We start from the raw sequence: 27,854 nt of genomic DNA on the forward strand, positions 1-27,854 counted from the left end.
CAAAAAAATCTAAATTATCATGTAAAAAATGTTCACTGAAAAGAAGCGTTATTGTCGTTTACATATCCACTATTTGAACCGTCTATGATCTAAAAACACACTTATAAGACTCACACACCCAAAAGAAAACCAGAAAAAAACACAATTCCCCTCACCCCCAGTTTTTAACGGCAATGACTTTTAGCCTAATTTGCATTAGCTAATTTTAGCCAAAGAATAAAAGACTGTGCTTTTATTTTGGTAGTCCTTACCGGAAGTTCAGCGAACGGCGGCGTCTGTCACATTGGACGAGCTGAACTCGGATCAGTTTTGCTGGGCTTTCACCTGGAACAAACCGTGGGCACACCTGAGCACAGCGAAGCCCGCCTGTCGTCGGCCCAGAAGGACGGCGTGGCCACCTCACTGGCCCGCGGACACTTTTCAACAAGAGAGAAGAACTAACGACGCTGTCCGCTGATAATTCATTAACCTGGCTAACTTTAAACGAATACTTACCGGAGTGCTGGCACGAGGATCTTTGGCCAGTCGTGAGTAGTCGAGCGAAGATTCTCCAAGAGTGGAAAAAGACACTTCCGGGGTGCCTTTTTAATTCAATTTTATTTATGAATATCTGAAGAGGATCATCAAGCATGCTTGGGGCGGAGAGCAGACTTGAGAGCCGGCTGAATAAGCTGGAGGTTCTCATGCGGAATCCTGAGTCGGAGTTAAACTTGGGAACGTTGCTGGTAAGTTAAAAAAAAAAAAAAAAAAAAAACAATAGCGGGGATACTCAGGCAAAAATTGTGTACGTCACATTGTGCGTCATTAATGGCCGCAGGTTAGACGAGACATTTGACTCTAATCAACACACTCACGAGACTGGTTATATTACACAGACTTCCACTTTCAAGTTTACTTTATGATCATTCCTGATAATTTATGCATTATTATCCACAGCACCGTGTATTGGTGCTTTAAAGTGGACTAAACGATAATTTAATATTCATATGAATCGCGATGGATGATTAAAACGAATTAATAAAATGCTTTTGTTAAATTGTTTGCTTTTAAAAAATATAATAAAGAAAACCCCAGCGTTGTTACATACCAACAGAAAGCAATGCCAACCAATGAAGAAGATACAGCTAACCAACAAAGAAGATGTGTTCTCACATAGAGCAAGAGTGGCATAACTTGTCTAAAATAAATGACTCGGTACAAGTGTTGCAATAAGAACAAATTGTGCATACTTACTGTATTAAACGTGGATAGTGACTTGGAAGTAAAGGAATTCATTTTCTTGGACAACTTGTCACTGCTGCTGCAACACAGAGGAAGAACATCATCCATGTCAATACAAGCTTGAAGAAAACAAATCACACTCATATTTTGTTTACATACTTTTGTAAAAATAAACACACAATAGAAGATCGGATAGAGGTTCATTTTCTGATTTTTAATTACCGGTTTTTAAGCGAAAACGGGAAATGGTGAATTCAATTCAATGATGTCGGCATCACTGCCTCCTAGTGGAAGGAGGGTGGATAGCTTTTCATACAACTTTAAATCTAAAAAAATCCATATTTTTTTCTCATTGAGAAAGTAAAGTTAATTGCATCCCACCAGAACACATGAAGCATCAAGGCCAAGACGTCCCCTACTAAGCACGCTAGGACTTAGGGGGAAGCTCAAATGAATCAAAAACAAATGTCTACTACAGTGCACACAAATGAATTGCATGTGTCTCAAAAGGCTATCATGGTTATTTTCAAATGGCATCCAATGCCATCTTGGCTGTTTTGTGTTTGACTACCTTTGACTCTCTACTGTTATGTTGTGCCATTACAAAGTTCACTTGTAAGCTGTTGCTTATCACTTTTTTTTAAAATCAGAACTACAGAAGTAGTTCAACCCCTTCTCCCATTTCCCTTTTCCCACTTTGCAGTTTATTCATTCATTAAACATGTACTTCACTGGCAAGCATCTAAAACTGGATGACAGTACGAGATGTTTGTCAGTATAATGTTTCCTCATACACTGAATTGCTTGTCACTCTTGTAAATGACATAACGCAATCACGATTTGGGAAACTCACACTGTTGAAAGACTGCCATTGCCTGTTTTTTAAGCGTCTCGCCAGATGGACACAGCAATGTCCGCTAAGCTAACTAACTGCTGTGGGCATCGCCTACGCAGGAAGAGTGAAGTCACGTCCTGGAATTGAGGTGGCGATAACCTCCTGTGACCCAACGCCGTCCCCTTCCCGTTTGTTCACAAACACCAGCGTTTTTGATGTTGTTATCATCTGTAGAATGATTACCATTGAAAAGTTGACATCTCGTAAGGTTTAGCAGGTGTTTGCAGTTTCTGCGCTTATCATTGAACAATGAATGGTTACGGATCAGAGCGAAGACATCACTGCGGCCTTTTGTTTTCCCAAGTCTTTGATAGTCTATTGTTCTGCTTATCAACAATAGGGGTTTTCTTTGCTCTGTAATACCCACCCAAATATTGAGCAATAGAAACGAAAATAAAAAACTGAAGAAAAAAAAGAAAATTCAAAGAAAATACTGTACACATCTTTAAAAAAATAACAGTGGTGTCTATGTCACAAAATACCCCTTATTACTTTCCTAGTAGCTATTTTATTACATTTATGATAAGTTGAAAATTAGTTTGGTTGTCTGGTTTCCCTCCGATTTCCATGTATTAAATATTTATCAAAGTTGCATTCATATAGGTACAGAAATATCAATACAAATATGACTTGCAAGTAGCGATTCACAGGAAGTCGAACTGCAAGAAGTTATTACAATGATAACACAATGTGGCTAGTTGTTTTTGTATGTTCTAATTTGTATCAATAAAGAGATTAAATTTAAAGTTAGACATTCCCAAGACAGATTCCATGGCCCTTTTCCTGGGATTTGGCTGACCACTGAAACACTCAAGTTTCCGAATTCCCTTTTTTTTTCAAAGTAACAAAAAAATGTACACAAAATGGAAAATAAAAAATGTTTAATTAATTTTTTTCAATAATCAAACTGAACTAACATAAAAGTAAGACAATAGTAGCATATTAGCTTAGCTATCTTAGCTAGTCATAATTAGCACTCCAAAATGTGCTAGCGTAGCGTGGTGATAAAATTTAGCATCAAACTAATCACTCATTAGCATCCTCTTCTACTCATTTTAATGAAATAAAATGTTACACATTTTCAAAATAAAGTAGAACATTCAAAAACTCTGATAGGTTGTAAACAATTTATTTTAAAATACGTAAGTAAACAAATTCTTTAACAATACATAATTGAAGAAAAAAAAAAACTAACACTGCATTAGCATCGAGGCCTAGACTCTTAGTAAGCAGAGGCCTTGCTTACCATCGATGAACATGAGACCTATTGAACGCAAATCACCTCCTTCTTCGTCTCTAAAGAGCAAGGAACTTATTAAACAGAAATATGGAGGAATTGTTTTGTGTGATTTTTACGCTTTCATACCCGGAGGTTGCTTGCTTCATCGCATTTGTCACATGTCAAGTTTTCTCGTTCTAGTATTAGGGACATGCGCTGACTTGTGATGCACTAAGGTATTGCTTCCAAACGGTATAGCCACCAAACATTGTTGATTTTTTTTTTTTTTAAATCATGATCAAAGGAAATTGTTTCCTTTCGCAGCTCTATTGGAGAGTCTATGTATGTTTGTTTTTTTGTACTTACCGTATGTCAACTTTGCAATAGTACAGGAATAGATTCAAATCAGCATGTATTTGACTAATATACAAATATATCTGCCTCATTTGTGTGTTCCATCTATTTGGGTAACATCATGGTCGCAAAATGTATATACATACACACTCTGTGGGTAATGGCAGCGTCAGTCCAAAGCCCTAAGCTGTTTGTCCCACAATAAATAGCATGTGAGCCTCTGCTCTATTTCCACCCATCTGCAGCGGGGGACGAACCTTGCTATTTAAAGTCGCAGAATTGTTTCGGTTGCCCCCCCTGCCCGCTCACGCACATGTCCACCGACAAACGGGTCGAAAACGCACACCGCACCGCCGTGGCGTTTTGATTCCATGCTGAAATCCGATGCGCACGATGACACTTGTGAGGCCACGGGGTTCAGCCCCTGTCCACTCGTCTGTCCTGCTCTGTTGACCAAGAGACAAGGGTCACGTGTTGACATGAACAAGCTACATGTGTGCGCATATATATATATATATATATATATATATATATATATATATATATATATATATATATATATATATATATATATATATATATATATGAGAGAGAGAGACATTACATTAATTGAGCATTTGTGGCATGTAGTTTCACCCATTAAAACTGAATTTCATGTCTTGTCTTTGTATATTCAAAGATGATTAACAGTGGTGATTGTGTTTTCTTTTTCTTCCAGGATTCTATTAATGCCTTGGCCCACGATTTGAACTACCCTGCCCTGCGGAAGAACAAGAACATTGAAACATTTCTCACCCGATGTAAGTGCTGCTGAGTTTGCTAATCTTCAAGGCGTCAAGGCACATATTTTACATAGGAAAAAAGTCTGACGACACTGGACCGAAAAAAAAAAAAAAAAAAAAGGACCGGGAAGTCCCAGGTTAATTATGTACCATCTGCTATGGAGTCAAAGGGAATTCACGTCACTGACAGCTCGTAGAACAAAGATATATTATTTTAAGTTCGTGAACTGTAAGTAAGGCACAGTTGTGTCTCGCAGCGGACTAGTTGGTCGGGAATCATAGTCATATATGAAAGCTCTAGAAAGTTAATATACAGAAGTTCATATTTTGCCTTCCATAAAGATTGTTTGGTCAAAACTATTGACAGATGAGGGTGTCTCAAATGGGGATATGTGTACCCCTGTAATACAATTTCAACAGGGTTTCTGCAATTATCAGCAAATTTGATTTAGCATTAAATCAAATGACAGGAACAGTACAGTTTTCCTTTCAAATTAAGAGCAAAGTAATTTGAAATTTAAGCAACATATTGCTAAAGTGTAATAAGGTAACACCTTTGCAAAATGCTTTATTTGCCAATTTTCAAGTTATTTGCAGATGGAAACTGTCATTCGGGATGCAAAGCAAGAATAAAAACCAGATAATCTGACATGACCCACCTGGAATTGCTGAATAGTTTGCCTGGATTTGTATTCCAAAGTTAAAGGACCTAGATAATGGTATAGTTAAAGTTTCCACAGTTTATAATATGCATGTAAATTACATTTGGCTCATTGACCATTTAATTTCTTATAAAAAATGAAATTACTGATATTTCTAACTGCCGTGTCCCCTTCATGATGTCACTCAACAAAAAACCTAATGTTTTAGCGATCCATAAAGGGAGGTGTAGTTAATGAAGAAGCTAAAAACCAAAGCCAAAAATATTTCACAGGCTGTATATCAATTAAAAAAGTTATGAACCTCTTTTATATGATGCACATTATTACAAAATTACTGAAGTTTCCCCATTAAATCTCCAAAAAAATGTAAGATGAAGTCCGGGCTCCTTGATCTAGCTTTTAACAGCTGACCCTCTTTTCTCAACCTGAACGATTGATGTTTGACCTGCGTGTTGCCGCGGCGATGCATCCCATCGCTTTGCAGATGAAAAGGCGGTGAGCCAGCTGCGCGAGCTGCAGGTCAAGCTCGAAGACTTCGAGAAAGTGAAGCTGATCGGAAGAGGAGCTTATGGCGAAGTGCAGCTGGTGAGACCCCTCTTATGAACTCAATGCAACTGCTTTGTGAGTTCCACCTGCACATTCTATTGAGATGACTTATAAAGCCTGCTTTAGATCTGAGATTAGTTAAAAACAAAGAAATGAAAAATACTGCTTTTCCTGCATCTACTGCATTTTTTCGGACAAATAAGCCGAAAAAAGTTGCGGATAAGCCGCACTGGACTATAAACTGCGGTTGTAACATGATATTTATGACAAAAGATGGTATATGGTATTTTTAATTAAAGAAAAAAAAACTATTTAAAACTTTTTAAATTGTTTTCTAATACATCCTATCTTCAATCATCAAATGGATATTTTCAACAGAATACTGCAGTCAAACTCAAAATCAGTATTTCCATAGCGTCGTCTTATGTCCTTTGTTTAATTATGTTAGTGAACATATAAACACATTGTCATAATTCATAAGTACGATCATACATATATCCAATCATCTATATATATATATATATATATATATATATATATATATATATATATATATATATATATATATATATATATATATATATATATAAATGATAAACTATTGTACAAGCTCTTATTCAATGTACACATAATTGTTATATTTTTAATACTATATATTTAAACCTATTTCATAGCTATATCTATTTCATAATCGTTTCATAGATTGACACCTTGAACAAATACACACTTGCTTTACCGGAGGATTGCCCCCTGGTGGCAAGTGATTAAAAAAAAAAACTGCAGATAAACCGCACCCAAATATAAGCCACGAGGCTCAAATCATGAGAAAAAAGTTGCGGCTCATAATCTGAAAAATACAGTGAAAGGATTTTTTTTTTAAATGTTTACTGGAATGGTTGTGTGACACTTGAAGCTCGACTAGTGTGTGCTGATAGCTTTTTGTTACAAGCCTGTCTGGACAGGAGCAGCGTGTGGGGCGACATAGTGATGGCGGTTGGGGGGGGGTTGGCGTGTCGGAGTTTAGCAACATGCACGAACATGTCGTTTTCCAGGCGTATGCCTTTAATTCCAGCCTCTTGCCTCTACGATAATCCTATTCTTGTTGTTTCACACGCCGCTGTTTTTGTTTGCCAATTTTCACACCATAGGTGCGACACAAGCCCTCTCGGAAGGTTTACGCCATGAAGAAGCTCAACAAGTTCGAGATGATCAAGCGGTCCGATTCGGCTTTCTTCTGGGAGGAGAGACACATCATGGCATTCTCCAACAGCCCCTGGGTCATCCAGGTGTGCCCATGTACTGCTTTTGTTACACTTTAAGCTCACTTGATGTTATTAACAGAAGTCCTTTATTTTTTACACTAATACCTTTTATGTGGCCCCACAATCTAAACATGGCGTTCTGAACAATATTGCCTTTGTGGAGTATAAATGAAGCAGAGGTCTCAAAGGTCAGCCAATTTGCCATTTACTGACAGTGACCAATATCGGCTTGTTTTATTCAAGTAGGCTAAGCCATGATTGATCATTATCTGATTTTGCTACTTAATTCACATTCTGCAGTTTTAGCCCTTGTGTAGTGTTTTATTTACATCACTAATGAGAATGCTCATCTGTGTAAAACCAAACAAACAAAGGCACAATATTTGCACAATTTGGCAATAAGTTGATTTTTGTTCCAATTAATTTGCTGCTAATTTGAAAAGAAGACTACATTGTTCTTGCCTTTGCTTTAAAAAATCTTAAATTTCATTGGCTAATACCAGAAAAAAACTCCCATTTTAGAACCACTGCTCTCAGGTTCTAGATAAAATGGATTTAAAATCTGTTTTTTTTTCCATTAAGAGGTATTGTTTGAACATTAACATTACTCGGATTAGTGTGGTTAACAAACAAGAACTGTATGAATGTACACTAACCACAAGCGGTTAGTATAAGTAAATGATACAGTGGATATATCCCCATTAATAAGTAACAGGTTTAATATTTGTTTATTAAAAATGTGAATTACAAGTATGTGCTAATGTTCACTGGTGTGTTTCTTAGTTGTGCTGTGCCTTCCAAGATGACCGCCACCTGTACATGGTGATGGAGTTCATGGCGGGCGGCGACATGGTAACCCTCACCATGAATTATGACATACCGGAGGAGTGGGCTCGCTTCTACACGGCTGAGGCGGTGCTGGCCCTGGACGCCATCCACTCCATGGGCTTCATCCACCGTGACGTCAAACCGGACAACATGCTGCTGGACCAGCACGGGCACCTGAAGTTGGCCGACTTCGGCACCTGCATGAGGATGGATTCTGTAAGTTGGCGTCTGTACTGTTTGGCTTGGTTCTCAACACCCTTGAACTTTTTTCACAGCTAAATTGCCCCACCTAGTGTTTAGATGGAAACACTGAAAGCAGCGCCGTTTAAATAGTTGTTTTCTTCCATCCGTATAATGTGATTTTGCGCATCCAAAGACAGGCATGGTGCGCTGTGACACGGCTGTGGGCACGCCCGACTACATCTCCCCCGAGGTGCTTCAGTCTCAGGGGAGCGTGGGTCACTACGGACGGGAATGCGACTGGTGGTCTGTCGGGGTCTTTATATATGAGCTGTTAGTGGGTGAGTGACCTCTTGTGGTTGTTATGTGCCATTACACTCGCCGGCCACTACTTTCGGAACACGTGCATGAGATCATTTGTCGTTTTGTCAGATTGGTATTTCGTTATGAATTTATAAAATGACTTGTCACACAGGTGAAACACCTTTCTATGCTGAATCCTTGGTGGGAACCTATGGAAAGATCATGAGCCACAAGAATTCTCTCATTTTCCCGGATGATGTGGAAATGTCCAAAGAGGCCAGAAACCTCATATGTGCTTTTCTAACTGACAGGTTTGTCATTTGTACACTCACACTGTGAAAGTGTAGGATGTCCCTCTTTTGTAAAGTATAAGGATTAGCATAGCAGACCGCAATGTTATCGTTGGTAAAATAATGTTTTGGATATGGCTGGGCAAAAAATCAAATCACCGTAATTCTCCAAATATAAGAGGCACTTTTTGGGTGTGTCCTATAAACAGTTTTTTTTTTTTTTTTTTTTTTAGAAAGAAGAAAATGACCAAAAAAGGATTAAAATCCTGCACTAAGGTTAAGGAAAATATAGGCAAGGGCCTTTCCCCTGTAGAAGCCCCAGCTTCCTCTTAGTAGCCCTGCCCCCAACCTGAGAAGGCTCAGACAAGACCTTTTCTACCTCAATACAGAGGAGCCTTTCACTTTTCTTTACTGTTTATTTACCTTCTCACTCACAATTCTCTCAGCTGAAAAATTGACCTCACTTCATGAAGACACCTTTTATTACCACTTTTAATTACGTTCTTACTCCACTTTCCTCCACATGACAGTTGTCGTCATTGCTTTTTTTTAATGTTAGCAGGAATTTAAACCCACTCTTCTGTATTTTTCACTCCCCGCCCCTCCGTTTTCTTCCTGTTGGCTGAGTTTGGAATGTCCCACACGTGGCAAGGCCAAGCTGCCGCGCCCCTTCGGCCATGCACCCAGCAGTGGAAGAAATGGGGTAGCAGGAGGGTGGTGGGTCAAGTTTCAGATAGGTGCAAAGGGGAGGGAAGTTTTAGGTTCTGGTGAGCATCCACCAAGCGGTCATGTGGTTGTCCATGCGGTGGTCTGCGTGGTCCGCATCGAGCGGCCAGTCCTCTCAATAGTGACTGCGATTTGTTGATGCTGACGGTGGGAGGTGTTTTCACGCCGATTGATTCACGCCCCCGCTGTGCGCAGGGAGGTTCGTCTGGGCCGCACCGGAGTGGAGGAGATCAAAAGTCATCCTTTCTTCAAAAGCGACCAGTGGACCTTTGACAACATCCGTGAGAGTAAGTTTCTTTTTGGAATTCTTTCTGAGTTTTAGTTCCTTCTCGTTTTGATCATTTTGGTGCCAATGGACAAGCCAAAGTTGATGGAGGACTTTAATGTTCTGTATGTTTAGCACACATGTTCTCCATGTGCACATCCTGCAGGCAGGAATTACTCAAAGCAAATATGTTTGGGAAGTTTAAGTTAGAATACAGAAAGCGACAACGTTTCGTAAAAAGCTGTTGTTGTTTGGCACAGAATTAACCTGACAAGAGTGAGCCAATTATTATTTCATTCGATCTGGTTTTTATCAAGCTTAGTGTGGGTGCACTGGGTAAATTCATGACACATTTCCTCTTGGTTTTGTTTTGGCTTTTATCACAGCAAGAGCAGGATAAGAATAACATTAAAAAAAAACCATAGAAATCGCAGATTTTAAGAAGCATCCAGCAGTACGAGCTTTGACAACTACACAACTTCAGTAATCTTGTTAGTCAAGGCCACCAATGTTTAAATGCATACTAAATTTATTTAGCCACTTTCAGGAATGAATTTTCTCATTCATTTTTTTCATGTACAATTTAATACAATCTCAAGAAAACAATCGCCCCTTGCTGTTGATTGAAAATGGCAGAGGTTTTTCATGGTGAAGATTACAACCAATCAGTGCTCAGCTTTCGAACATCACATGACTTAACCAAGAGAACATGTGATCGGTCCTTGAGCGCACGTGATATTTTTTTAAGTCGACAGCAAGTGGAAAATATGTTTTTAAATGTATTAGTTGTCCATGAATAAAATTTAGTTATCAAGCTTATTAAAGTTAGTATCTCTTTTAGTATCGGTGGACGGCATTGACAGATTCTATGAGTACCCAACTGGGATAGGCACCAGGCCAACTGGTTAAGAAGATGGATGGATTGATCAGTATTTGCTCACCTGTGCAGTATTTGGTCCAATACTTTGACATTTCCATCAAAGGCATTTCACATCAAGACACTAGGAAGCTGAAATTTCACCCAGATGGTCACAACATGTCCAATTTCAACATGGCACTAACACTAGCTATCACACTACCAGGAGTGTGTCCAAAATACTGGAATAAAATGATGCAAAAATGATCAAAATACTGCAGCTACAGCTTGACATTAAAAATATTTCGTCGGGGTAAATAAAACATAATACATCAAAACTACTTCAGGTATCGGTGAGTACTCATAGTAGCTGTATTTGTTCTGGTAGAAATATCGGTTAAAATGGTATGATATTTATCCTTTAAACTATTTTTAGAACAAATGAATAAACATTTACAGTGCATTTAAGAGCTCAAACATCAATGGTCAAGAGTTCATAATTGGACTCCAGATTCTAAAGTATGAAGGGAGCCTTGTCTTTGTTTCACCTGGTTTTCATTATGTCAAGCGCATGACTTCAGATCAGAATCTGGCAAGTCCGGAACGGGAAACCCCGCTGTGCTCCATTCCCACACGCACGCTCACGTTTAAAAATAACAACAATACCCCCCGTGGGTTGGAGCTGAAGACGTCGCCGTGAACGACTCGCCGCGCCTGGCAGAGGCCATCTCCTCGCAGGGGCGGGTGGGGCCGGCCGTGCGGCGGGGCCTAATGAGAAGGGATGCCCCACTAGCGGGGTTTGCGCCCGCTCTCTCGCTGTCACTGTGGCCTGGGCCGCCTGTCATTAGTCGGCCTCTATCAGGGTGCATTCTGGGAAATGGAGCCACAAGGCCCACCACTTTTTGGGCTTTTTTTATCCTGATTTCCTTCACTTTGACGCGCTCTACTTTCACATTCGTCAGAATGGCAGTAAATCAAGATTGCAAGGAAGAATCATGGGCGCTGATTCTTGTTTTGGTCCAATATTTGTTAAAAGGGATACTGAAGTCATTTCGCCACATTCTGCAGTGAAGAGTCAAAATTTTGATTCATTCAATACCAAAGACATATTTCTACGTATCGTACAAGAGTTTCTAGACATTCACTGTAATGCCTTTAAAAACACAAATTTTTACTTGCTGTCGACTGAAAATGACATCACATGTTCGCAAAGCTTAGGTAACGACCAATCACAGCTCACCTGTTTTCTGGATTTGATCATGTGGCATTCACATGCATTCGTAAGTGGCAAAATGTGTTTTTAAACGAATGTTTATCTTATTATTACCTGAAAATGCCTAAGGTTAGCAGTCTTTCTTAAATAAATGTTGTTTTTTTTTTCTGACAAAAAGGTTGGTTTTTAACCATTAATGCTTTATGCTTATAATATTCATAAAAAACTGATGTCTTTGGCTTGAGCTAAGGAAAATTGCATACATTTCGTGTGCATCTAGGGGAAAAAACATGTAGATTAAGGAGTTTAATTTATTTTTGATAATGTTTCATAATAGGGTCATAATTTGATTTTAAGAGTCAGTCTGTGTCATCATGTGATAGATGATTTTTTTTTTAAAGGGTTCATCCATTAGAAGACAGCAGCGTTCAGGCTATATTTGTGAAAGCCACTATGCGTGTGTATGTGTACAAAGTGAGCAGTGTGCGTGAAAAAGGAGCAGTGGTCACGCCAGCCTTGCCCAAGTCTGCCCCCCCGCCCCCCTTTTCCTTTTTTTTACTACGAGCAGCGCCGCCAAACTCGCTCACTTGCAAAGCGGACTTTTGAAGCCTTTCAATGTGTCTCTCCAGCTGTGGCCCCCGTCGTACCCGACCTGAACAGCGACATCGACACCAGTAACTTTGATGACTTTGAGGATGATAAAGGAGCCGCTGAGACCTTCCCGCCACCGAAAGCTTTTGTGGGCAACCAGCTTCCATTTGTCGGCTTCACCTACTTCAAGGAGGATCAGTAAGTGTTCATTCTTTCTTTTACCATAGAACGCTCTTGTTACCTTATTTATATATTTTATATATTTTTGTTCAATGAATTGAAATCTCACGTGTAGGTCTTTTACTCAGGAAACTGAGGCCATGGCTGCTACCTACCTTTCTTTTTTTTTTTTTTTTTTTTTAAATAGCACCTTCCAGAGTTCACACACTGTACGCTTGTTCACTCTTCACACTGTGCTGCCTTGTTCTGACAGCCGGCCCAAAACTGCCCTCGTCTCTCAACATGAGCTTCTAAGCCCACATGCACTCTAAGTGCATGCATGCATGCAAAAAAAAAAAAAAAAAACCTCCATTTTTGGTTTGGGGCTGTCTGAGTGCTGTTATTACTAGAAGTTGTTGTTCCTCTGCAGTCTTGTAACACTCAATATAGATGTACTGTACCAATCAAAAGTTTGGAAACACACCATTAAGATCTCAATTGCTTCATGAGATTAAATCTCGAAAATGCATAGATGTGAAGTTAAAATCATTGCAGGTCATAAAGCATCATCAACATCACAAATGTTGACTGAGAACATACAAAGTTGTGCAAAGTTTTTACAAAACGTTTGGAAAGAACTTAGATTTTAAAAAAGGACTCAATCTTATTAAGATGTCCATAAATTCAAGTTATTACCTCTTAAAAAATAGCTATGACGTAAAAGTCATTTCGTTTAAAAGTCTCTCATCATCATCATAATCAAACCCAATCCAGAAGCATGAATGTCTCAAATTCCTCACGATATAAACATGCGGTTTACGTAAATGTCAAAAAGCTTAAGTTTGTCCTTCTCTTTCTCAGGTTGCTGAGGGGAAAGAAAAATATCTCAGCGCGGGATTGTGAGAACGAAAAGGAAAAATTGGAGGAAAAGCAACAGCGCTCTGACAACAAGAAAGAAGTAAGCTCATATGCAGTGTGAAAGGCAAATTCATTGAAACAACAAAATAGCCTTCTGCTCTGCTTTGTTAGCAACTGCAGAAAAAACTGAATGAACTGGAGGAGCAGCTCGACCATGAGATGCAGGCCAAAGACGAGCTGGAGCACAAGTTCCGGTACGAGTGGAACGCCGTAAATAATGACGGCGTGGGGCTGGGCTATAAATCCAATTAATTCATCTTGTAAAAACTTGATCATTTGAAAATGAGGTAAATCATAAAATGGACATTTGGAAAAGAGGCAGAATGATTAATGGGTGGTTTACAAGGCATGTTTATAATAGTTAATTTGTGCATTTAAACAAAGTCAACTTATTTCGCCACTTTTAGCAATAAAAAGAAAATATTTTGTCTATAATGAATTCTTTTAGTGCCATTTTTAGACACTTAATTAGCATATTACCTAAAAAGTTATTAAAAAAAATCTATAAATACCCGGGGTGAATGTCTGGGCTCTTACGTTTTTGGGATTGAATAATTTATTTTGATAATTATTTTTCACTTTCAAATACCACTTTTACTGGCACATTTTTCACCTGCTTTCATGTGAAAATATCACATGTGCTGAAGGCTCAGGTAATGATCAATCAATCACGATTGAGCTTATAAATGTCACATGACCACACCTAAGCCCTATAGGAAAGACAAAATATGAACATTCTACTGCTAAAATGGACAGTTATGAACAAACTATGAATGTTAAGTTTTAATTTGAAATCGGTAATCATAATTTTTGACTTGATATTGCCACAGGCTGTTTAGTTTGTATTTATTTATTTATTTTTCAATAAATCAACACCACAAATATATTTTTGAGCCCTATTGCCCAGCCCTATGATGACATGAAACTTTTTGACGTCACATTCTGCCGTTTAAACGTCTTCTATTTCTGCAGAAATGCTACCAACCGTTTAGACAAGTTGGTCAAGGAATTAGACAAAGAGGTGAGGATCGACTTGGTTTTGGCTTTTTTTTTTTTCTTTTTTTTTTCATCCGCTCAGCTTAAGCGTGTTTTCTTCCCTCTGCACAGATGAATAGCAGACAGCGCGTTGAGGCCTCGTTGAGGCAAATGGAGCGCGAGCGAGCACTGCTGCAGCACCAGAGCACCGAGAACCAGCGCAAAGTCGAGATAGAGACGGACAGGAAACGCGGCCTGGAGAACGAACGTGAGCAGCGCGCCAACCTCATTTTTATCTATGGTGTCAGATGGACCATTTGTTTCATCTATCTTCTATTTTTCTCTTTCCACACAAGTGAGTAACTTGAGGGAGCAACTAGAGGATCTGAAGAAGAGGAACCACAATACACAGATCTCCAATGAGAAGAACATCCAGCTGCAGAAACAAGTGAGCAAATGAGGGTTAAGGCTAATGTCTGGGAAAAAAAAAATTCAACCCATTCTATTTGGTCACGATACTAACCTAACCTTCACTTTAAACACTTGGGACAAAAAAGAACCAAATTTGGGTCAAACGTAATACAGCTAATGGATCAGTTTGACCCAACTTTCTAAATTTTGGATATTTTCATGTGACTAATTTAAAGACATTTGGGTAAAAAAAAATAAAGGGACAAACCAATTTTTGCACCATTAGAAAAACAAAAACTTGTTGGCCCTTTTTTGACCAAAATGGGTTATTTTAGACCTAGACGATTTTTTATTTAAACCCCAATACTCGGTCAAATAAATAAGACATAAAACAACCTAAAATGTTGGGTTATTTTCATATTAAATCAACCCAAAGTTGATTTACGGGTCACTCTGCTTTTGACCACCCCAAAAATCGGGTTGTTTTTAACTAAAAAAAAAAAGCATGGTGTTGTGTAAATTAAACCCCCCAAATTTGTTTGATTTGTGTGTTATTCATTTGACTCCATTTGGATTATTTTTGGCCCAACTCTTTTTAGAGTATTGGGTAAAAATAATCCAATTTGCTCAACAGCCTAGCTAACCAGTGTCTGCTTTCTATATATTAACAATTTTTATGTTTATATTCTAGAAATCCTCCGAGACCTAACCGATTCATCTGCGTCCACATAAGTGGACATTTGTTTTTTGTCTGTCTGTTTTGAGTTGTGTTTCAATAAATGTTTTTTATGCAACTTAAATTGCAAATGCATGTAGTGATTCTATAATTTTTCACTGAATAATGAATGATAAAGAAATGTATGCTTGATTTATCTTAATCACATAATTTCTTTCTCATTGGCAGCTGGAGGAGACGGCCGGGACGCTTCAGGCGGAGCAGGAAGTGGCGACAAAATTGAAGAAAAGCCAGGCGGAGATGCAGAAACAGGCCCAGAGCCTGGAGCTGAGCCTCAGGGAGGTGCAGGAGAAGTGCAAACTGCTGGAGGCGGCCAAGACGGATCTGGAGAGGCAACTGACGACTCTGCGGGCCGAGCTGGAGGCGGAGAGGAGGGAGCGCAGCATCAAGACGGAAGTTATCGCCGACCTTCAGGGTGAGCCTTTTGGTTAATGATTCTACGCACAAGTGGGCATAAACTGTTATTACCGTTTCAAAAAAATGCTCGACAGGCCACTTAGTTGCTTTTAATACTGAACCATGGTGATAAAATCCGACACACATGTGCAACTTGGATCTGTGACAGGGAATAGGACGTTAATTGTTTATTTGGAGTACGCTGTTGGAAATTTTTAGGTCATAGGTGGAAACATCGCTTTGAAAAATCCCACAGCAGCGCCAAAACCTCTTGCGCGATGCTGTTTGGAAACTTGATTTTAACGCTCAGTGGAGACACTGACAAACAAAGTGTGGTCTGTTCCTGTATGATGCCTCCATTTTTCCTCCCCTTTATGGTTAAAAAAATGTCTATGGGTGGAGATAGGTGAAAGTGAAAAACATATGAGGTATTTTTGGGGGAGGTGCTAGAACATGATGTCATGTTTTCTCTTGGTTTGTTTACAATGTACATACCCTTGTATTCATTGACCTCAGGACAAACATCTGGCCTGAAAGATGAGGTGAAAGAAATGAAGTCATGTCTCTCCATCGTTCAGACTGAAAAGAATCAACTGCAAGAGAAGCTCAATGACCTAGAGAAGGTTGGTTTCCAGTAAGGCTCCTACTATTGAGTATTTTTTGTATTTGGATATTAGCCAGAAAATTCCAATTAAATATCTAGTATTGGGAAACAAAATAATAATATATTTTTTGCTTAGTGAAAATATTTGCACATGAAATCCCAGGCTCTTACTTACTTGAATGTTTTTTTCAAGTGGTTGGCGAAAGGAGAGTCTATAATGGCTGATATTAAGTTAATCATGAAAGTAATTGACTACATTTGAGTCTGCATGGTTTATTTAAAAAATGATCAGTAGAAACAGCAACTGTGTCAGGCTATAAGCATCAAAGTCTGAGTCATTTATGTTTATCGCGCCAGCCTATATGGAGCACTTGAACGCGGCTAGCTAGCAGCTAATTTCTGCTATAAGCCGCTATAACTAAACTGGCGCCACCGTTCAACGCTGCCAAATATTGGTGATGATAATCAGGCCGTCCGTTAATTGGTCTATCCCTAATTAAGAAATTGTATGCTAGTTAACAATTTCTAACCGGTAGTTTGCTTTGACCGTTTTAGGAAAAGAGCAACCAAGAGATCGAGCTGACGTTCAAGTTGAAGTCAATCCAACAGAGTCTGGACCAGGAGGAGGCCGAACACAAGGCTACTAAAGCCAAGTTGGCCGACGATAACCAAATTTACCAGTCCATAGAGCTGGCAAAATCTACAACCTTAAAGGGTGAGTCAAAATATTTTGCATTACAGGCATTCATTGCAAAGTTACATTAAAACTCATATAAGTACCACAAGGCCCAGGAGATAAAAAAAATCTTCTTGTATGTTTTTCATCCAAATTGCCTCGTTTGTCATTCAGAGATGGAGCGGACCCTTCAGGAAGAACGTAATCTGAAGCAGGAGCTGGAAGCCAAGCTGCTGCAGTTGAAGAAAGATCACTCCATGCTGGACTGCGATTACAAACAAGCGCAGAGCAAATTAGACGAGGTGCAAGCCCAAAAAGAGAAACTTTCCGAAGAGGTATGTTCACTGATATCAGACTCTTCACACGGTGACAAGGAAGCGTAAGGTTAAACCCCTTTTATCACGGCACACCATCCGCTTTAGATAAAAGGAGAGACCTTTCCTTTTTTTTTTGCTATCTGAATAGTCCTGATATGCTACATATGTTCTTTAAATAGAAAATGTTAAAAATGTATGTTAAATGTATTCCTTGTGACAATGCAATTAAAAAAAAAGATAAGCTGATCTATCAAACTGGCATTTGCTTTTCTAGGTAAAGAACCTGAGCCTGCGTCTGGAGCAGGAAGCCCACAAGCGCAGCCTGGCCCAGAGTGACCTGAAGATGGAGAAACAACAGGTGACCGTCCTGCACACGTCCGAGAAGCAGCTCAAACAGGAGCTCAACCAACTGCTGGAGATGAAGCAGGTTCTGGAGAAACAAAACCAGGATCTGCGCAGGTCAGCTCAAGACTGGACCAAAGCGCATACTTTGATTTGCGGAGCCCGTTGTGGCCTTGACAGATTCATGGCGCTGTTACAGGGAAAAGCAAGAGTCGGAAAGCCTGCTGAAAGATTTAAAGGACCAGCTGGAGGCGGAGCAATATTTCACGGTAGAAATTCTTCCCTTCCTTTGTCTGCAAACAGCGATGCCAACCATGTTTTGAAAATCGACATAGCTCTGCCAACTCTTGTAATATGAAATAAAGAGGAAATGCTGTTTGTGCGTTAGACGCTTTACAAGACGCAGATCCGAGAGTTGAAGGAGGAGTGTGATGAGAGGAACACCTTGTACAAAGAGGCTCAGCAACGTCTTGAAGAGTACCAGGAGGAGAGGTACTGTCAAATCTTGCGAAGAACCCTTATGCAATATTTTTTGTCCAATCATATGAGATTTACACCACAGGCATTTCACATCAAAGGGAAAGCATCAAAAGAAGGCATGGGGAGCTGAAATTTCACCCATGTTGTCACCGTTCAAAATGGTCATAACACTGCACAAGGGATAGTGAAAAAGTAGTTTAAAAAGTCTGTCAGCTAATGTTAACCTCTGGAGTAGGCGATTTTGGGCACTCCGTGATGCTCCTAAATTTACTTCAACATAGTTCTTATGCACAAAGAAGCTCCAATATGGCTATCATTCATTAAATGAAGTCACTTCAATACATTGTGACACCAAACTACCAGGAGATGGCGTAATACTTTTAACATTTGTGGTTCTATAAGTCTATGCTAATGCAGCAAATAAAGGATGACCCCCCCCCCCCAAAAAAAAAAATGGCAATTACACAAAGAACAATGTAAAGTCAAATAAAACGGTACTTGACTTAAAAACAAAATGTGCAAAATGCATCTTCATTTGATTAAATGTTCAGTATATTGTAAAAGACCAGATGTTATCCATTCATATTTTTTTTCCACCACTTTCATTGATGAGTTCCGCCTTTTTACCCATCCCGACCGCAGGGAATCACTCGCTTCCCAGCTGGAAGTCAGCCTGACCAAAGCCGACTCGGAGCAGTTGGCCCGTTCCTTCGCCGAGGAGCAGTACTCTGATCTGGAGAAGGAGAAGATCATGAAGGAGCTGGAGATCAAAGACTTGATAGCGAAACACAAACAGGAGCTCGGCGACAAGGAGTCCACCATTAGCTCGGTGAGATGCCACCAAAAATATCCACAATTTTGATTTTTAGTCTTTTATTGATAAAACTAAATAACACAAGATTTAAATACCATAAATTTTGGACTTTAAGACGCACAGCAAAAATTTTGAAGAAAAAAAATTGTCACAGATAAACCGCACTAATGTATAAGTCTTTTATTTGTATCATTTTTCAGTTTTATTTCATAGCTATTCCATAAATTGACACATTGAACAGATACACTCAACTGCTTAACTGGTGGACTGCCCTCTGGTGGCTAGTAAAAACACTGCAGCAGCACTGGACTATTAGCCGCTGGGGTCAAATCATAAGAAAAAAGTTGTGGTTTATACTCTGAAATTCATGCTAAATAATAAATTGTATAACAACAAGGTATCACTTTTAATACTATGGATTGTAATTTAGTACTGTAGACTATGTGCACATTAAAGTTCACTTTTGTCTCATCGACAGCTGGAAGAGTCCAATCGCACTCTGACCGTGGACGTGGCCAATCTCGCCAGCGAGAAAGAAGAACTCAACAACCAGCTGAAAGAACTGCAGCAAAGTGAGTGCTCCAGACAACAACAAAAAGTTTTGCTCTATAATCTGTAAATAAACCTTTTCTGCTATTTCTACAGAGCTTCAGGCAGCGAATGATGAGGAGGAGAACATGCGCACTCTCAACGTGGCCTTTGAAAAGCAGTTGCAGACTGAAAGGACGCTAAAAATTCAGGTGTGTGTGTGTGTATCTGTGACTGTGTGTCATGCCGCCTACACAGGGCTTGAATGCTCTGCCTTTTACTTTCAAAAATGTTTCCCACACATAATTGTTTTGTCAGACATTATTATTGCTACCAAAAAAAAAAAAAAACGATTTGGCTGCACTCTTAAAGTCATTTACAGCAACAACATTTACTGTGTTTATATCTTTAATATATGGCCTATTCATACACTATTAAAGTGCAGGGCTGAAGCCAGGCAGCTTAACTTAATGTGAGTGTTGGTAATTGCCTTATCCCAAATGAGAACATTTATCTTAACATATGTTGCTTCAAGAGTTGATGAACAAGGTCATCAGCTCTATTCTCTCTCTCTCTCTCTCTCTCTCTCTCTCTCTCTCTCTCTCTCTTTCACTATATATATATATATATATATATATATATATATATATATATATATATATATATATATATATATATATATATATATATATATATATATATATATAATTATTATTATTATATCTTTTCAATTTAAGAGCAAATTAATTGGGACAATTTATTGACAAATTGAGTTGTACAATTTTCAATAAAACAGATATTGTTTCTTAATATAGCTTGTAGTGTTATGGTATAAAGCATATCAACACGTATCACTAATTAACTATCACTATTCAAAAGCTTGATAAATCAGACACCAATGGCGAGCACGCTGTTTAAGGCCCCTCCAAATCAGGTCAGGAGGAACATGCCTGGGGAAAAGTATTTCACAAGGAGTGCATCTTGGGAAAAAAAAAAACAGGAAAAAAAAAGTGTGGTTAATGACAAAGGAATCTTATGGATCTGACTATATTTGCGTTCATATTGAATGTTTATGGCCTCCATTAATGTGACGACAAATTATGTTGCGGGTCGCGCAGGCCATCAACAAGCTCGCCGAGGTGATGAACCGAAGGGAACCGTCGAGAGGAGGCCACCGAGGCACCGACACGGAAGTGCACAGGAAAGAGAAGGAGAACAGGAAGCTCCAATTGGAGCTGCGATCGGAGAAGGACAAGCTCAACAGCACCATCATTAAATACCAACGAGAGCTGTCGGAAATGCAAGCGGTGAGAACGCCTTTATATAAAAACATGTATTTTCCTTTTGTTTTGTTTTGTTTTATCAGGGGATACAAATGGATTATGACTCAAATATTCCTGGGAGTCGTTCAATGTAAAAGTTTCCCAGATTTACTGTACTATTTTTTTTTTACTATGACCATTGTCACTAGTTATAGTATGATATATAACTAGTTATGTTATAGTATAGCATAGCATAGCATAGCATAGTATAGTATAGTATAGTATACAGTGTGGTGTAGTATAGTATAGTATAACACAGTATGTGTTATCAAGTAGCATAGCACAGTATAGTGTAATACAGCATAGTATATATATCAACGGTGTCAAACATACGGCTTGTGGGCTAGTTCTGGCTCGCAAGTGGGTTTAATCTGGTCCGCAAAATTATTTTGTAATATAAAGTATTAAAATGAACTTTAAAAAATGCAAAACTTGAAATGCTAATGATTATTAGTAATGTTAATGTTTTATGATTAATAGTGATGTTGTGCCTGTACTATTTTGGACAGAATCAACAAAGAATAATAAATCTGAAGTTGTTGTTAAAGTTATATAAATATATACCATGATTTTATTGGTTTGGCCCACTTGAGAATAAATTTTCCTCTATGTGTTTTGACCCTGGTATAGATAGTATAGTATAACATAGCATAACATACAGTATGTGTGTCTGACAGTAAAGCATAGTACAGCATAGCATCATATAGTAAAACATCCCATAGTATTTTATAGTGTAGTATAGCATAGTACAGTAAAGCATAGAATAGCTTAGCATAGTATAGTACAGTAAAACAGAGCATAGTAAAGTGCAGTACTAATAGTACAGCATAGCATAATGTGGTGTTATAGTGTAGTACAGTATAGTACACGGTGGCATCGTATAATAAGTAAAACATAGTTTAGTATCGTATAGTGCAATCTAGTCTAGTTCAGCACAGTAAAGTCGTTTCGAACAGTTCCATGTCAATTTTCATCATTTAAAGAGGGATTTATTCGCAGTGTCTGATGGCATGTTTGTTTGTGTGTCCTGCAGCTCATAGCTGAGGAGAACCAAGTGCGTCAGGAGCTTCAGATGACGTTGGCCAGCAAGGACAGCGACATCGAGCAGCTCCGCTGCCAGCTCACCTCCCTCAGCGTTCACTCCCTGGACTCCACCAGCATCAGCAGCGGCAATGACCTGGACGTGGGCGAAGGCTACCCAGGTAGCAACGAGGATTTCCATTTCAACCATAATTACTGTCCATCACTCCTTGAACTTTTTCACTTTCCTCTCTTTACACTCATTATTCTGCACCGTCACCTGCTGTGTTTTTGACCTTTTTCCTCCTTTCTTCCTTTCTTCTTCTTCACCCCCCTGGGGCTCAGTGCGCATTACTCACTCCCACACCTCCGAATCAATGTCCTTCACCTACCAGCGCACACACAAATCGGTGCGCATCGACACCCGGCCCGACCTCCGTTCGGCACGCTCGCTCTTTGACTCCGACTCCGAGGAGGAAGAAAATGATGAAAGTGAGGAGCGGGGCCAGAGTCCCTTGGCTCTCACCTACCAGCGGCCTGAGCCTGACCTTGCAGGTGACCCCTGCGTGGTGCTCCAAACCCGTTAATTGATAAACATTAAAATAAAAAAATAAAAAATCTGGACACGGCTCACCTCGGCATGATTCTAATCCCTCGACTCTGTTTACTCTGATTCTGCTGTGTCTTAATACGTTTGATGTCCACTCATCTTGACCTCTGACCTGTTTTCTTTAAATTCCACCTCAAACGGCTTATGTACAATATCAGTCAAAGGTTTTGAAACTTTTAAAATTCAAATGCACTGGTAGAACAGTGGTTCGACATAATACAGTGCATATTTCTTTCCAAAATAAGAGCAAATGAATTAGAATGTGAAGCTCAACACAAGCAGGACCAACATATTTTTGAACATTATTTTCAAATTAAGAGCAAATTGATTAGAACAAGATGTGAAAATGTTTTTATGATTTATGCGCAAAAATATTAATTGAGACTGTTTGCATTGTTTTAGATTCCAGACTTGAGGGCTGGCTTTCACTTCCTACCAAACACACAAAACGCTTTGGCTGGGACAAAAAGGTAACATAATAACATTCGATTAATTTCTTCTTTATTGTGTGCTTCTGATATGAAATGAAATTTACGCTTTGTTCCCCTTCAACAGTTTGTCGTGGTTAGCAGCAAAAAGATTCTTTTCTACAACAACGAGCAGGACCGAGAACAAGCCAACCCCTTCATGATCTTGGACATAGAGTGAGTCCACCTGCTTGAATCCCTCCTTTTATATAAAAAAAATGGACAGAACATTGTGCCATGAGAGATTTTACAAGAACACGTTCCCACTGAGTTAAATGATTTACCCTGAGCTGCCTTCAACAGAAATCATTCAAATTTAATAACGTTCTTGCTCAAAAATAGAGAAATAGAATCCCTAAAAGCTTGGTGATTCACAGCTTGAATATGACCAGAACACGTACCTCCAGATTGGAAATTTGCCCTTGGATATGTAGCAACAAAAATCCTTTCACATCAATACTTTCACCGCCAGCTCATCAAAAATTTGAAGTCTATAGCGGTGAATGTTTATGGTTGAAAGTTGTAGATCAGCTCAAAGTTTCAAAAGTGGTGTACTGAGAAGCTCTTGTCTTATTCCCCTCCGCAGCAAGCTTTTTCATGTCCGACCCGTCACTCAGACTGATGTGTACCGCGCAGACGCTGTGGAAATCCCACGGATATTTCAGGTAAGGCAATAATATTATGAATAAAACATTTTTTTTCCTCTTTCCCTCCTGTTGCTTTTTATGACGCACCCCGCCGCCTGTAAAAAACAAACATGAATTGTGAACGCACGGTAAATTATTGTAACTTTCTTATTTTGTACTTTATTTGAAAAGAAAAACGGCCGACCTTTAAAAGCGCTTCTATACCGTATTTATTAAAAAGTTAGCTGGTTATATTCCGAAATTGACGACACACTTGGTCTTCCAGATCCTGTACGCCAACGAGGGCGAGAGCAAGCGCGATCAGGAAGTGGTGATGGAAAGCACGCCGTTCGGCGAGCGCCCCTCCCACATCAGCCACAAGGGTCACGAATTCATCCTCACGCTCTACCACTTCCCCTCGAGCTGCGAGGCTTGCACGCGGCCGCTCTGGCACGTATTTAAACCGCCGCCGGCCCTGGAGTGCCGCCGCTGCCACACCAAGTGCCACAAGGACCACTTGGACAGGAAGGAGGAGGTCATCGTGCCCTGCAAGGGTCGGTATTTAACATACGGCACTTCAATTTCTTCATTTGCGCGTATTTCATATTGTATTTCTTGTCCGCGACCAGTGAACTACGACACGTCCACCGCCAAAGAGTTGCTTTTGTTGACGAGCAGCCGGGAAGAGCAGCAGCGATGGGTCAGCCACCTCCTCAAACGCATCCCCAAAAAGCACCCGCAGGCCGCCGCCCCGGCCCACGCACCCGAGGCGCTGCCGCGATCCTCCCCCCGCGTTTCGCCCCGCCCCTCGCCCAGGGGCTCGCCGCAGATTTCGCCGCACCGCGGGGCCATGAGATTGTCGTCCTCCAGACAGCAGCAGCCGTCCGGGAAGGCCAGGTGAGGATTTCAAGTCCCCCTTTAGTCCGTTTCGGACCGTTATCGGTACGGTGGGTCCTCGGTTTACGATGTTTACAATTTTTTTGATATTACGAATGTGACGAGGCAAACAAAGGCACACAGGCACTTTTTTTATTTAACCCTTGCGCAGTATTTTGTCTAATCTTTAATGTCAAAGGGAAAGAAGGCACTCGGGAGCTGAAATTTCACCCCGATGGCGACAACAGGTCAAAGTTCAAAAAGCCACGCCCACTTTGTCATGAATCCTCACATTTCAGATCATCAGATTGTAACACAAGTAGCATACATTAGCTAGTAATGGACCTCCCCACTCTTCCCCCAATTTCTTACATTAATAATAGTTTAATCCATGAAGGTACCACAAACTATGATTCCATACCCCCCCCCCCAAAAAAAAAAAAAAAATGAATTGCTTGAAGATTACAAACAAATGGGTGCCAGTACAATATATGACCAAACTCTTTACGGCATTTTTCCTGTTGTTGACCCACGCTCATACATCACTACATGCGACACTGCAGACGTCACTAAAATGCTGCGCTGCTATTGGTCGGCGTCACTAAGACGCTGATCTGCTATTGGTCGGCGTCACCGTGTCACTAAGATACCGATATGCTAAAGACTTGATCTTGTGTTAGTGCTTACATATCATATATATATTGTGCAATACAAACTTTAATTGGTTAGCCATGGATCTAGGGAATATGGCCGTAACTAGCTTAAGTCATGTCCCTCCAAAGGTCAATAAAATGTCAATTTTCCTTTATATATTCTTTATTTATGATGCAATTTATTTATATACATGTATATTATTTATAAGTCGTATAAGCAGTGCTTTGTTACTAATTTTTAAAATGCATATCAAATGTTGATGTTTTTACCTGGGGTTTTACGCGCATTAACTAATTAGCATAGGTTGCTATTGCCCGTCATACAATTTCGCCTAAATATCCCAACTAAGGATTCATTTTGTATGGCGGGGGTCCACTGTTTATATATATTCCATATTTTCCATAAAGCTGAGTGGCAAGCACAAAGTCTGTCAGCTGTTTTTATTTCATGTGTTAGCCGCACGCTAACTGGCTCTCGCCCCTCAGCAGCGGCCCCATGCTACGCATCATCCTCCACTGACTTCTTCACCCCACCATTCTAACGTTTCCCATGCTTGGGAGACTGTAAGTAGCTGAGCTATCATGCACCCCACTGCCGCCCCGCACGCAGCAACGCCGATTAACCCCCTAATCCTTCCACTCACGACTCTCCGCTGCCCCCCCCCCCCCCCCCCCCGATTGATTTTCGCCCCACGCTAATGACCCTGGGTTGAACTTCCCACTTAACTGTTTCAGATCACTTGATTTTGACCTGAAAGACTTGAGGTGGTCGTTGGACGACACCGACAGTGATGATGATATGTTCTTCTGAGAGAAGTGACTAAGGGGGGAAGGAGGGTAACTTGGCCTCTGCGTGGTTGCATCGACTACATGCATGTTCCTGTGTTTGTCTGAAATCTACAGTGATTTGGAATGCTCTCTGCATCAGAGTGACGTTTCCTTAGTAAAATTTGGACTTTGCGCCGCGTGTAAACACGTGGACTCAATAAACTGAGAATCAATGGGTTTGAAGAGTGCTCGGTTTCCAAATCCGTCGCCATGTTTCTTTCCACGTTTGCGATGGGAAGATGAGGAGGAAGAATAGGAGGAATATTCATGTCAAGCAACAACATCAGCTAACACACAGCTAATAATACATGGATGTCTGTGCAAGAGAATTATCAAGCTTTTATTTTGAAGTTTTTCCTCCCAGCGCTGGTTGCGTTCTGATTAGCTTGACGTATGGTGCATTCAAATGCAGTCGGGCATTTTATACTCATTAAAAATAAACACCATTGATGCATTTACGTTTGTGTAGTGTTTTGTCCAGTCCTTTCCAAAGAAAGCATTGAAACAAGATGCTAGGAAGCTGAAAATTCTCCCGTTTAGTTACTGCTTGTCATATTTCATTTTTCAATATGGAAGAAAATAAATCAAAATAAAGCATGAAGGTTAAACATGAATAATTATAATATTTTGAGGAGAGTAGGATTTGGATATTAAAGATTTGGACTATGAAAATAAAATGCCCACTTTCAGTGCTATTTACAAAAAAGTATTATATGAGTAACATATTATGATGCATTCTAAATATTATGGCACAAGAAAAAAATGTTGCACCAAAAAATATTGCACCAAACAGACGGGAAAATTATTTCACAGTATTTCATTTTTGCAGAATTTATAAAGTGCTACAGAAGAAGGGGAGAAGCTTTTTTTTAAAAATCTGTTTGCGCATGAGTTAATGCATCTGAAACTAAAACTAATAATAACGTAATATTATTATTGTTTGATTTTAAAAAAAAAACACTGCTTCAAGTCCTGCAAAAAAAACAAAGCAGTGACTGTTCTTGAATATTTAATAGTTGGATATTGTACATTGTCAATAATAATAATAATTATGATAGTGCCCCTTTTTATGCATGTGTGTGTGTCCACTGGTCCATAATTCTGTTTTTTTTTTTTTTTGTTTTTTTTTTGAGCCTCGAATTAAAAGGTATAATAATAACTCCCACCCTTGTCCAAGTCTTTTTCACAGCTTTGTTCTACTTTGTTTTATTTTTTTTCTCAAGATATATACAGAGGCGTTTATTTAAAATGAAGTGTTATATTTTCCCAAGTGGACATTCATTGCATTTGTTTGAACGGTATTTTTTCGGTTCTTTGGTTTAATGTGTGGATTTTGTGTGGGCATGTGCCATTTTCAGAAGTTTCAGCATGAGTGTGTGGATCTGTAATTCTCTATTTTCATTTAATAACTTTTCTCTGTTTCTTCCCGGCAGTTAACCCTGGCTCAGCGAAGAGATTCCTCCTCATGGATGATTGACAGCAGCATGCCAACACGTGTTACTTTTACAGGAAAGCGGAAAACTTTTACTCAGAACATTTTTAATACTGCGCAATATTCTTCATCGAGTTGTCAAAACGACGTTATGAACAAAAACGGACTTTCACATTTGTGTTTGAAGTGCAAGAGGTGTGTGCATTGTATATATCAAATGAAGAGGATTTTTTTTTTTGTGTATCATATCTTAGAAGGTTTAGCACAAGTGGATTATATTATTTTTTATGACCGTATATTATAAAAATGAACACGGGCTGGTCTGGAAATAGAACAACACAATTGCACATTCATATTGGGTCACCAGTTAGGTTTTTCACAAAAACTCAAGCAATTCCATTTGTTTTTGTTTTTTTTCCCCCATTGGTCAAATAAAATGACACATTGATCCATTTTATATGTGCTTGTTTT

The 27,854-nt window shown here is 39.5% G+C and overlaps 1 protein-coding gene across 4 annotated transcripts; it reads left to right on the forward strand.

Moving 5' to 3' along the window:
- The first annotated feature begins 306 nt into the window (after positions 1-306).
- On the forward strand, positions 307-27,840 carry LOC148406991 (rho-associated protein kinase 2-like). 4 transcript variants are annotated; one of them, XM_088404057.1, is made up of 33 exons: positions 307-527; positions 617-725; positions 4,408-4,489; positions 5,618-5,718; positions 6,828-6,965; positions 7,725-7,985; positions 8,146-8,290; positions 8,425-8,563; positions 9,464-9,555; positions 12,232-12,391; positions 13,214-13,310; positions 13,382-13,464; positions 14,243-14,291; positions 14,378-14,513; positions 14,602-14,693; positions 15,561-15,807; positions 16,305-16,411; positions 16,948-17,107; positions 17,243-17,403; positions 17,660-17,844; positions 17,927-17,996; positions 18,116-18,219; positions 18,850-19,036; positions 19,500-19,593; positions 19,667-19,761; positions 20,668-20,856; positions 21,905-22,073; positions 22,904-22,971; positions 23,057-23,145; positions 23,555-23,633; positions 23,881-24,148; positions 24,224-24,491; positions 27,385-27,840. In XM_088404057.1, the coding sequence occupies exons 2-33, from the start codon at positions 630-632 to the stop codon at positions 27,386-27,388; spliced, it is 4,215 nt and encodes a 1,404-aa protein (XP_088260183.1). In that variant the 5' UTR covers positions 307-527; positions 617-629; the 3' UTR covers positions 27,389-27,840. The 4 variants fall into 4 exon arrangements, with proteins under 4 accessions (XP_088260183.1, XP_088260185.1, XP_088260186.1 ...); XM_088404059.1 differs by lacking the exon at positions 27,385-27,840 and adding exons at positions 22,237-22,446; positions 25,859-27,375 and having other exon boundaries at positions 307-725; XM_088404060.1 differs by lacking the exon at positions 27,385-27,840 and adding an exon at positions 25,859-27,375 and having other exon boundaries at positions 307-725.
- The last annotated feature ends 14 nt before the right edge of the window (positions 27,841-27,854 follow it).

Source organism: Hippichthys cyanospilos, chromosome 20 (genome assembly GCF_059441005.1).
Source record: "Hippichthys cyanospilos isolate Australia breed blue-spotted pipefish chromosome 20, RoL_Hcya_1.0, whole genome shotgun sequence".
Lineage (NCBI taxonomy): Eukaryota > Metazoa > Chordata > Actinopteri > Syngnathiformes > Syngnathidae > Hippichthys > Hippichthys cyanospilos.

Coding starts and splice junctions, on each gene's coding strand:
- LOC148406991 (XM_088404059.1), top strand. CDS start 630: ATGCTTGGGGCGGAGAGCAGACTTGAGAGCCGGCTGAATAAGCTGGAG. Junction 14,292..14,377: donor TCAAGGAATTAGACAAAGAG/GTGAGGATCGAC, acceptor CCCTCTGCACAG/ATGAATAGCAGACAGCGCGT. Junction 24,149..24,223: donor GGTCATCGTGCCCTGCAAGG/GTCGGTATTTAA, acceptor GTCCGCGACCAG/TGAACTACGACACGTCCACC.